At 42.8% G+C, this 11,979-nt stretch overlaps 1 protein-coding gene across 1 annotated transcript; it reads right to left on the reverse strand.

Moving 5' to 3' along the window:
- Window positions 1–7,628: 7,628 nt before the first annotated feature.
- On the reverse strand, window positions 7,629–8,907 carry birc5b (baculoviral IAP repeat containing 5b). The gene is made up of 4 exons (XM_030767695.1): window positions 8,782–8,907; window positions 8,166–8,275; window positions 7,869–7,986; window positions 7,629–7,718 (listed from the first exon to the last, which is right to left on the reverse strand). The coding sequence occupies exons 1-4, from the start codon at window positions 8,905–8,907 to the stop codon at window positions 7,629–7,631; spliced, it is 444 nt and encodes a 147-aa protein (XP_030623555.1).
- Between the last annotated feature and the right edge of the window lie 3,072 nt (window positions 8,908–11,979).

Raw genomic sequence — 11,979 nt, forward strand, 5'->3', positions numbered from 1 at the left:
GGAATTTAAGAAAACAATAAGCACCATTCAAAAAATTCTGTATCCAAGTAGCAAAGACTTTTGTGATCTGAGGATATTAGTCAGGCTGACACTCTCTGAGCCGTAAAGCATGATGTCTTTCTTGTCTGCAGGGTCTGGAGTATTTTTCACGATTTAATGGAAAAACGAATGAGAGGTATAGAAAACTTACAAGGAAAACCTGTTGGAAAGCTGATATAGATAGATGCAGATATAGGACTTCATCTTTCAACCCGATCAGTTTTAAGTGTGATATAGTTCTTGATAGATACAAAAAGGAAAAATGTTTTTGACCTGGCCGGTTAAAGCACTGACCTTAATTCAGCCAGAATTTGCAGAATTACTGTAAGGTTGTTGCTCAACAAATGCACACCACAGGAATTTCATTTCTTTAAATTTATTTTAAATTTACGACTTTGAAGAAAATTGAATTTTGGCCAGAAAAGAAAGAGAAAGGAATTCTGTATTAAGTTATAGAATATTACAAATATTATTATTAATGTGTAACAGTAATGAAATATTTGTGCCCAACAGATTGTTTATGGTGGTGGAGACTTCATCCACTAATATATCTCAGTTTTAAGTTTTCTGCACTTCGTTATTCGTTAAAACACACAAGTGTTATGTATACATTTTTGAAAAATGATCAATTTCATTAATGCACTTACTGTGTTTTTATTTAGTCATATTAAATGTTGACAAAACAATGTCGCTCACATAAGTATCTTCTCTTCTGGTGTGAGTTCCTAAAGAATAAAAAAATATACAAAGCTCTAAAGCTGAACCGAATAAATAAATTAGTTAATTAATTAACTAGAAAGAAAAAAATAGCAATACAGAAGTATTTAGTATTTGAGGTGCCTGGCTTTACGGAAAACCCTCGTTCTAAATTCCATTGCTTATCAAAACCATATAAATGCATAACACATATAAATGTATTATATACACATACAAAAGAAGTCATTTACTAACTTCCACACAAGTATACATTCATATTTACAGCTGAACGATACGGGGCACCTCCGTCAGAACCTGATACCAGTATTGTGGGAATTTGTCATCCACGCGATGCTGCAGGCCTCGTGTGTGAGACGGGTCACGGAGGCCACAGGAAAAGCTTGGGAACTCAGGCCTGGAGAACTCAGGCCTTGGGAACTCAGGCCTTGGGAACTCAGGCCTGGAGATCTCAGGCCTGGAGAACTCAGGCCTTGGGAACTCAGGCCTGGAGAACTCAGGCCTTGGGAACTCAGGCCTGGAGAACTCAGGCCTTGGGAACTCAGGCCTTGAGAACTCAGGCCTTGGGAACTCGGGCCTGGAGAACTCAGGCCTTGGGAACTCAGGCCATGGGAACTCAGGCCTGGGGAACTCAGGCCTTGGGAACTCAGGCCTGGAGAACTCAGACCATGGGAACTCAGGCCATGGGAACTCAGGCCATGGGAACTCAGGCCTGGAGAGCAGGTGACTGCTTCCCAGGAGCTCCTTTCACTCTCCCCCGTTTTTTTCCCTCCCATCTCCCTCCTGCCAAAACTCTCCCATGCAAAACAAATGCACAAACAAACACACAAAAATGAAATAAAACAGTTTAAAATGTTGAAAAAGATACTTAAAACCAGTCAAAGACTATATTGTAATACTAAAATGAAAGTCTGTTAAGTCTACTCAGATCTGGCTGCGGTTCCATAACAGACTCAGCTCTGTTTGAATAAAACTCTGACAAGTCATTGCGACCCAGCATGAGTTCATCAGTAACTGCAGCTATACATGATTCTGTCTGTTGACTGTGTACATATTAAACTATATGATGGCTCTTCACACAGACAAAGACAAGGTCGAGGGGGTGCAAAGATGGAGTGGAGAGTGAGAGATCAAGTGTTAGTGTGAGAGCTGTGTTTTCATTTGAAGCAATGCAAAAAAGAGGATTTCGGGTGCCTCGGAGACTGTGGTCCTGAAGTGGACCCGCCCCCCTCCCCATCCACAACTCTTTAGGTTTGTCTTTTCCAGTTTTGGCAGTGCCAGAAAAAAGTGAGTGAGAAAAAAGGAATGATTGTCTTAGTAGGCGCCACTGTTCCATTGTAAGTGCAGCCTGTCCTTTCTCTTGACCTTTGACCTGCATTGTTGTGAGACCGCTCGTTCGAGGGGCAGAGGCAGCTGGGAGAGCTACAGGGGGCTGACAGACAGCTGGGGCCAAACTGGAGAGTATGTGTGTGCGTGTGTGTGAGTGAGAGAGAGAGAGAGAGAGAGAGAGAGAGAGAGAGAGAGAGAGAACGAAAAAAAGAGCGAGAAAGGGAGAAGAAGAGAGATGTAGGGGTGTGTAAGCAAAGGGAGGCGAAAAAGGTCCATTCTTTCTCTTTTCGGGAGTGCCCTTGTCACTCTGCTCTGTCAGTTTGTTGTCAGCGACAGAAGGGCACATAACTCCACACACACAGACAGAGAGGCAGTGATGGAGGCAGGTGGGCTGGGCTATACCGAGTGCTCAGTTAGACTTTTTTTGTGTTTGCTTTGTGGCACTGCTATTAGGAGTGTTTTGGTTTATAAAATGGTGGATTAGGATTATAAAAAAAATGAAATGGTCGAGAATCATACTAAGCCATGTAAATCCAAAGAACTTCGGACATTTCAAGAGTGGCAAGAGAACAAAGAGGCAAATGATGATAGATGATAGGAAAGCAACAAACAAACAAACATACAAACAAAAAAACAGAAAAAAACTAAAAACAAAACAAAACAAAACAAACAAACAAAAAAATCAGAAACAGCAAACAAGAAAGAAACAAAAACAATTAAAAACACATAAAACCTTTAGTGTAGTCCAAAAGAGTTTAAAAAAAAAAAAAAAACCTTTGTGAGATTTTGAAGACCAAAAACACTTTGGGACATTTCTATGGTTAAATGCCAGTGCACGACAGACAGAGCCTGGGAGCCTGTTGCTGCTGGATGTGAAAATTAAAAAAATTCAGTAAAAATTCAGCAAAAAATTCAGTAAAGTGAGTGGCTGGGCATTGCAGACTCAGTCTCCCACCCTCGACCAGTGACCATACCACTATGTGTGAGTTTACAGTCTGTGATTGGTGACCTGTAGACCTTTCCCAACAGAGAAAGTCATCAACAATGTTGACCTGAAGCAGATCACACACACACATGCACACAAATGCACACACAAACAGCACCGGTGCGGCAGCCCCACAGCAGGACACCACCCTCCAGCACCCGACTGGGGATAACACATTAGAGACTTCATCTCTCTTTTCTGCCTCCACCCACTTCACTGTCATATAGAACATAACAATAAACAAATAAGTCTTTTCACACATGTAAAACTACGACTAAAACTGGATGAAAGAGGTAAACCTCTATTATTTAATCGACAGGATTACCTATGTGAGGTTAAGACTTTTCCGGAACATACCACAACACTGCTCATTTATCCCATGTCTGTCATCCACTGACATTGTCACTCATAAGACAAACAGGGGATGGGAGTTGGCTGTCCCTAGCTCACTCAGGCCAGTCTCTCATGCTTTAATAAACAGTAGAAGAGTCAGGATTTGAAAAGCGTGTGTGTATGTGTGTGTGTGTGAGATGGAGAAGAGATGATGGGGTATTAAAGTGCAGTTTGAACCCTCTCTCTCTCTCTTTCTCTTACCCCCTCTTTTTTTGTCTTTCTGTGGCACTAATCCACTGTCCAAACAACACTGGCTCCTACTAAATGAAAGGTCCTGATCCATAGGGGCTGGATGGGGGATGAAGCATTGTGATTAAGATTGTATTAATGGGACCATAGGAGGCTGGAAGGCTTTAATCAGTGTCTGTGCGGCCATAATCCCCTCGGCCTTTAAGCTGCTGCTAACACTGTGATCCTTCCTCCTCCTGAGTCACGTCACTCACACGCACACACGCACACACGCAAATACACACCACAACAAAGTTGGGCCAAAAAAAGAGGGCTAGGGTGCGGAGGTGGGGCACGCCGAAATCGAGACATGCCATTCCCGAAGGAGCAGCTGGGAGAGTGGATAGGGATGCAGTTTGGGAAAAGAAAGAGACAAAGAGGAGAAGATGTGACTGGGCAGGATGGAGCTGAAGTTAATGGGAGTAGAGAGGAAATGAAGGAGGTGGAGAAGAAACCGCTTAGAACCAGTGAAACATGAGTAATAAGAGATTTTAAAGAGACTTATCATTCCAAGGAAACCAACAGTATGTTAAAGTTAAACTAACCTGTTTCATCACCTTAGCAACTATCATATATTGTACTTACTATTTTGGTAATACCAACACTAACTCCACTAAGTGGTTCAAGTACCAGCTCAAACTATACAAACAAAATATACATCTTTGAAAGATAAGAAATTTCTACTCAGATACAACTTCACGTCTGCATGAAACTCACTGCGTGACGCAGACTGTGAAGTAGCATTATTTTAAATGCTGGAGGAATTGCTTCATTTAAGCTCAGCAGATAGATGGAAAGGACTGACATGATAAGGAAAGGGGAAAAAAAGAGCAGGTGGTCTGAATGGAAAAGCCACTGATGTGAAGACACAGAGAGGGAGGGAGGGAGAGAGAGAGAGAGAGAGAGAGAGAGAGAGAGAGAGAGAGAGAGAGAGAGAGAGAGAGTGTACAGCCAAGACAAACAAGAGTGTGAGGATAAGGTATAGAGAGGTGAAGAGTTCCCTGTGTGGAGAGAATGAACTAAAGAAGTGATATTGTGGGGGAGAGGCTAAGAGGTTGGGTCTGGCCCGACAGGGCCCTTGGCTGAGGAAGGCTGGGGTGTCAGAGTTAAAGAGCTTCTAATAGGATGGGGATGCTGTCGTGTTTACCCTGAGCCCCGCCACCCACACGCCCACTGCATTGTGGAGGTGGCCCGGCTTTCAGCCTCCACAATGGGTGGAGAGGAGGGACAGATGGGAGTCTCTACGGAAGGGGGCACATAAAGAAAGCAAGGTAGGAGGGCCTGGCTGAGTGTGCGTATGAGAAAGAAAAAAAAAGAGTGAGAGTTGTGTGTGTGTGTGTGTGAGACAGACAGAGAGAGAGAGAGAGAAAAGCTGGAGGAAGTGCACACCACACCACTGTAAAACTCTGAAAATGAAAAAAGAAAGGGGATAAAAAAGGTCACAGAGGGATTTAGCTTGATGTATATATAGTTTAGCCTATAGGCATAGTGTCACACAGTCTAAGCTCTAAGCTTGTGTGTCCTCAGAATCTCTCTGTCTCTGAGACTGACAAAGCCAACAGTGGAGAATATGGGGACCAGTGCAGCTCTGACTGCATTATGAAAAAGCCTTTTAGCACTTCCACTGATTTTCCCTTAAAAGTTCATCAACCTCATGACCACGTTATACAGTCACATACACATTACACAACAAAGAACCCAGTTAACATTTCCCACTTCTCACAAGAGGTTTTAAAACAAAAATATCATCATACAATATTATCATACATATACTGGTAGGTCTACTACGGACATCATCTAATAATCTACAGCTGTCACTTCACTAATTTGCGACAGAAACAAGAGCAAACAGAGAGTACATGACTTAAACTTTCAGCCTGTTTTCCTATGGGGTTTCTTAACTATAACCTACCTGGCGTAGTTTGTGACTATGAGACCCAGAGATATTGATTTACAGCCTGCATGGATAAAAATACTGGTTCCTATCTATTCACATAATTGACACAAAGCACATGCATTTTGTTTAATTACCCCACCTGTACAACTATGTATACCTGGGCGAGGTCTCCAAATACATGCTCTTAGGGTTTTGAAAAGACTTTGAATGGGCTTGATTATGGGGTTCAGGACTGCTCTATGTGTGGGAGACAGGGGGAGAGGGAGAGAGGGAAAGAGAAAGAGAGAGAGAGAGAGAGAGAGAGAGAAAGGGGGACTATGAAGGAACCACCTCCACTGTAAAATGAGGAGAGCCGCTGGGATCGAGGGGGAGAGGGAGGACCTGGGCGGGCGAGCAACAGATGGGCCTCCAATGGACGTCTCAGGTTGTAAACTTTCTGTTGGAAACATCTGTCTGTTTACCCATATGCCACTCTACACGCAGACCGGCACACTTTACCCGGGTAGACACGTCCACACTAACGCTGAGAGAGAAAAATGGACCAAAACAAAACAAAAAACTCTTAAGACTCATGATTTCTGCTCTCCTGTTCTTCTGTGATTTTGTGATTTGGGAACAAATAGAAATTTTTCGCAGAATGTCCTTTTTCTTTCTTTTTTTTCTTTTTTAAAGTCAGTGCTTTTACTGTCATTTAACCAAGCTTATTTACAACGACGGCCTGGCAGGAGACAACACGCAGGGTTTGGGTCACGAAACCTACAAGCGTTGACTGTGACATCAACGTACTGATTAAATAAAAAAAAAAAAAAATAGGATGACTTACATCGACGCACCACTGGCATTGGCAAAGGCAGGTGTTAGAAGCTGGTGTTCAGATCAGTGTATCTCAGTGTTTAAAGGTGCTTTCATTTCTATTACGTGATATTTTATACATCACATGGAAGACTTTTCCATGAAAGAACTAACCCTAACCCTAACCATTTCCCCCCTAGTAGATAAATAATAAAATAATAACAATATGATACGGTCAGGAAAGGTTCTTCATCTGAAGTATTTCCAGCCAAATGTTACATCACATACATATTTTTTCTTTGGAAAATGTCTTATTTTTCTATTTGCTCCACAGCAAGGGGATAAAAGAGAATTAAGCAGCTGATCAGGGCTCAGTGTCCACAGTTTTGCATTAGACATTAATCCAGCACAGAGGAAGGGGGAGATGGAATAGGACAACTAATCCTGCTTCTGCTCTCGTCCCACAAACACACACACACACACACACACACACGGAGAAAGTCACTGAATTTCATTTCAGGGGCCAAACAACTTTTCTGTCAGTCACTATTAAACACTGCAAAAAAAAAAAAAATTAAAGACAAACCTGAATCCCTTTAAACAACCCTGAAACCCCTGTCAAAGACTGGTCACCTCTTTGCCCTGGTTTACTTTAAGTAACTGAAACACTTGGCCTGAATCCACTTGGCATGTCTTAGCTGGCGTTAGGCACTACTTCCTTTGCCCTGAGTCATGTCTTGTAATCATTGTTGTCACCTCTGTTTTACTTTGGTTCCTCTCCACACAGAGACAGTTCTACAGTGACAGATGTCACTGGTATAACAGTTGGTAGTGAGTGGGAGGGGCTTAGGACCATCTGCCCAGGGTCAAGGTTTGGAGGAGGGTCGTCACCCCAAAAAAAAAAAAAAAAACAGCATGTTTAGCTAAACTGGACAGAATTTGGGGTAAACAGTTTACTCTACTCCTGCTAAATTGGAGGAGGTTGGAGGTAATGTTTACTGGGTGAGAAACCAATGCCTGTCAATGATACACATCATTGATCACATGGAGAACACTACCTTAAACTGCCCCCATGTGGTCATTCTGTGGCACAACAAGACAGTTTCAAGTTCAAAACAGAACTTTGCAAAGAGATTCAATTCAATTCAACTTCAATTTATTGACATTGTGAATGTATTAATATAAATATATACATATTTAAGTTAAGAAAAAATAGTCATAGAAAAATGACTAGCAAACTGTGATTCAGGATCACTCTAGATTAAAAAGAGTCTTCAGATTCTTGCTGATGCTTTCCACATTTTCACGGAAGTGTTCAATCTTCATGTGTCCCACCTTCCTCTGCATGAAAGAAGTCAGACAAACAGAAACTGAGGAGACATTTCGTGAGGCTAACTTTTATTTTACTATTATTCACAAGAGCTTCTAAACAGGTCATATCCACATTTTCACATCAGCATATTCCAATTCCACGGCATTAGCCTGACTCACGATCAAGATCCGCAGCCTCTCATGTTCCAGGTGGAAAAAGTCAGTAGCGGTCATGTCATTGTAATCGGTCTTCATTAACAGGAAGGGACAGTTCGGGGAGCGCTTAATATGTTCATTCCTAAACAATGGGGCACATAAAAAGGAGAAATCAATCAATACATCGGAGGCTAACGATGTCACGCAGAGTTTACATGGTCTAATACAAAATCACCTGTTGACCAGTGACCGCCTCCTAGAGTGTAAAATGAGTACATGTAAACATGTTTTACTTGGGGTGACAAAATGTATAGAACATACCAAGGGTTGTCGTCAGGCTCCCAACCCTCCAGCTCTCTGAGGCAGAAAAAGCAACAGGCCACGTCAGGCTCATTCTCACTGGGGCAATGCACAAAGCCAGCTTTGGCCATCTGAAAAGTCAGCGAAACAAGCTTTGAACCGAGATATAACTACCAAAATACAGTTACGCGTTCAATTTCGATACAAGCGCAAGGTATATATGAGGTATTTTTGACTGCGAGAAGCCTAACCATGGATAAATTGGTTGTACGTATCAAACAGTGCTCTGAACATCATTGACTGTTGATTGTGTGGTACAAACACATTTAGAGGGGTTGTCATCACTTAGTTTGTCAAAGAGAAGCGGGCCAGGGTCGAACGACGGCTCGAGACACTCGACAAAACGAAATCCTGCACCTGCTCATGTGTCAATCACAGACTACTGTCAAAATAGCCACTGAGGAACTAGGGCCGGGTGTCCTACTGGCTGAAGTCAAATTGTAGGCCACTCAATGTTGCACATTTAATTCACGTGGAACAAGACGTTAAACCAAGTCATATTGAGCGTAAAACTTGTGAGAAGGCATATTTCGTCTCGTCTGCAGAGCAGTCCTCATTCTCATTAATGGACACTTACCATCTCCGGAGTGCACTGACAATCCTCTCGAAAGGGCCAATCAGAGAAAGTTTTCAGTCTTCTCTCAAAACTGTACATTTGGTCAAAACACAGGAATCGAACAACCAAGTCCTCAGCACTTGACATGTTTAATTAAAGTATATGGACACACTCTGTTCTGTCGCACGTTCACAATTACGCCTTTTATACAAATTGAGGGCATTTTGGGTGCCTTTTGGGCGTGGTTTATTTCTGAGTCTATTTATTTAAATCTAAATTGACTTGAACATGTCAAAATATGTCAAGACATATCGCAATACCAATACCGACTTACTTCTGCTGTTAAAATAAACACTAACGTGGAAAAGCAGGTTGTATATCCCCAGGAAAGATGTGAAGTCTCCTCCTACCTTAACTGATAGCGCGAGAGATTAAGACCGAGATAATGAAAAACACTCCCTCTGCTGGATAAACATCGGTATTGTTTAGCACCATGTGAGTTGTACAAATGAAAAATATTTACTGTGATTCCCTTGGGAGGGTTGTTTCCTGCTCGAAATGTGAATTTGGAAATTGAACACACTGAAATAATCCTTTAAAACGAAACGGGGGTGTATGACAAGCTATGCAAACAGCTAGTCGGTGATTAGAATACACAACTCAAACACCTGAGACTGCACGACATGAGCAAAAAGGTTTGCTGTAGAAATTCCATGGATAAGAACTACTGCATGTTCGTCTCTTGCCCCACTTGCGTTCTCCCGGTCTAAGTAATCCCAACAAGACGTAAGCCATAAAAGAATATGTGGCTGTCACAGCTGGCAGACGTCTTTAATGGTTTGATGTGTGAACTTTCCAGACCTGTTTATGACAGACAGGGAGAGGGCCTGTTACTGTCACAGTGTTCCTGTAACTCTACCCCCCCCCCCCACCCCCTCCTCCCACAAACTCACCCTCAATCTACCCTCTTACCCGCCCCCCACCATGTCCTCCTGACTGCTGAAATGTGCTTACTGCCCTGAACTGCTGCCAACCCCCACCCCTTCTCCATCAGTGTCCCTCTACAAGGAGGACTTTCCCTGTGTGCCCAGCATAAACATAATCCAGACAATGTCAGATTCTATGATAGGTACCCAAAGGGTCCAAACAGGGCTCCCTTAAAACAGGTGATGGTCGACACTGATTTAAGTTGTTGGTAATGGAAGAACATACCAATTGCACAAAGTTATTATTTGATTTGTTTGCGAGTCTGATCATGGCCGGAGCCTGAAGTGTTTGGTGTTCCTCGTTTGTTACTTGATACTCTGTCTTGCGTTTCATCTGAGACTTGACATTTGGCACATTCGTTTTCAGGCTTGGCTTTAGCTGTAGGTTAGTCACTCCCAATTCCTCTTAGACTATTTGACATGTACAGGGGGGACATGTTGACACTAGCTGTGCTGGTGTTTAGGTCTTTCATGCTGTCTTTGGTGGCACTGGGGCCACGCTACGTTCGGCGTGACTGGAATTTTTCTCGCAAAGAGCTGGACACTTCAATGGAATAACCCATGGAAAGTAGAGGACTCTGTCTTCGTTGCTTTTCCTAGCTCCACACATATGGGTGGACCAAGTCTGATCTGCGTTACGCAGTGAACCTCTTGAATTTTATGTTTCCTCAGTGTCGAAAGGAGCCCGGCCGGGTATGTCCTGGTAAATGTGGATTACACAGTCCTGGAGAAACAACAGTGCAACTGTGACAGCAGTGTCTTCCCAATGCTGCCAAACAACCAGGTATGCCTCTCACCCTCCCAGTGCTGTTTCTCCCTGTTCCTCTCCATGCCTTCATTGACACTTGACTCCCCGCTCTTTCTCCTCTCTTTCCCTCCCTTCCCCTCTTCTCCCCTTCCTAACACAGTTGTCCTCACTTATTAGGGCTCTGGTGTGATTAGCTGTAGGAATCTCTTGCACTTGTTCTGTATTCTCAGTGTGGTGAGAGAGAGAGAGGGGAAGGGAGGAGGAGGAGGAGGAGGAGGAGGAGGAGGAGGAGGCTGAAGAGACAGCAATGTGTTTTTTTCTTGCCCATTTCCTCCAGTCCTACATGGCTTGGAGTATGTGTGGAGACTTTCTCTGAAAGCTTTGGAACTGAGCAGAGTTAATTGGGACAGTCCCCCCCCCTTTCCATTTCCTTTTTTTTTACTTCTGCTCTAAGGGCCGAACTGAAGCACCAAGAGGAGATACTCTGCGTGGAAATACCTGTGCTGCTCTGTGCTACTGGACGGAAGCTGAGGGAGTGAGAGAAAGAACAGATTAGAGAAAGAAAGGAGAGGCTTAATGTGGGGCTCAGGTAAGGTCATTCTTTCATTTCTGAAGGCAGGAGGTTTTATGGGAATAAGCACAAAGAGGCCTGGGCTTGTTCTGGGAGATCTTTGTCCCACTGTTCCTAACACTGCATAATTCAGTGATGCACTTTCTTACAGTGGTATAATGCAGGAATAAGAATGAGACACCACGCACACACACATACACACACACGTACACACACGCGCACACACACACACACACATGCATATGCACACGCACACACATTTTACATACTCTGTCATTAGTCACACATATAAATACCACAAGTCTTTGTATACATTTATACATATGTATACATTCACTTATATAAACAATACGTCAGTGTTTCAGAAAATGAAACCCAGCACAGTGTATGTTTCAGACACAAATTGTTAGTGTGTTCAGTCCATGTTTTTATAAAACATTTTCATAAAAGATTACGCACCGTATCACATCATGCATGTGTCTGTAACGTTGCATAACCTTGAAATACAAAATGTATGGATCTGAGTGTGATATATTTGAAAAGGTTCAGTCTCTTAGATTACTCCTGCTGAAGATAAGACACTGATGCTCTTAAAATAGTTATGTCAAACTTGTCATTAACAAGATGGCATTACATTGACAGAGTAATTAATGAATGGGTTCTGGCTTTAAGTGTTCTCTTTCGAACTGTTGTCTTATTCTCTCTCATGCTATGATGTGGTTGTCAAAAATGACTATGTGGACATGTAGTCATGTATAAAGTTATTTGTGATCTTCTGATAAGTTTGACCTGAGAGGTCATGAGGAGGGAGCTGACAGCTCCAGCTGTCTGGATCAGCTCCTCTCTGCTCAGCTACACCTCTCACCACAGCTGTGGATTAAACTCATTATACCCTGTCTGACTGTGTGTGTGTG

This window comes from Chanos chanos, chromosome 3, assembly GCF_902362185.1.
Source record: "Chanos chanos chromosome 3, fChaCha1.1, whole genome shotgun sequence".
Taxonomy (NCBI): Eukaryota; Metazoa; Chordata; class Actinopteri; order Gonorynchiformes; family Chanidae; genus Chanos; species Chanos chanos.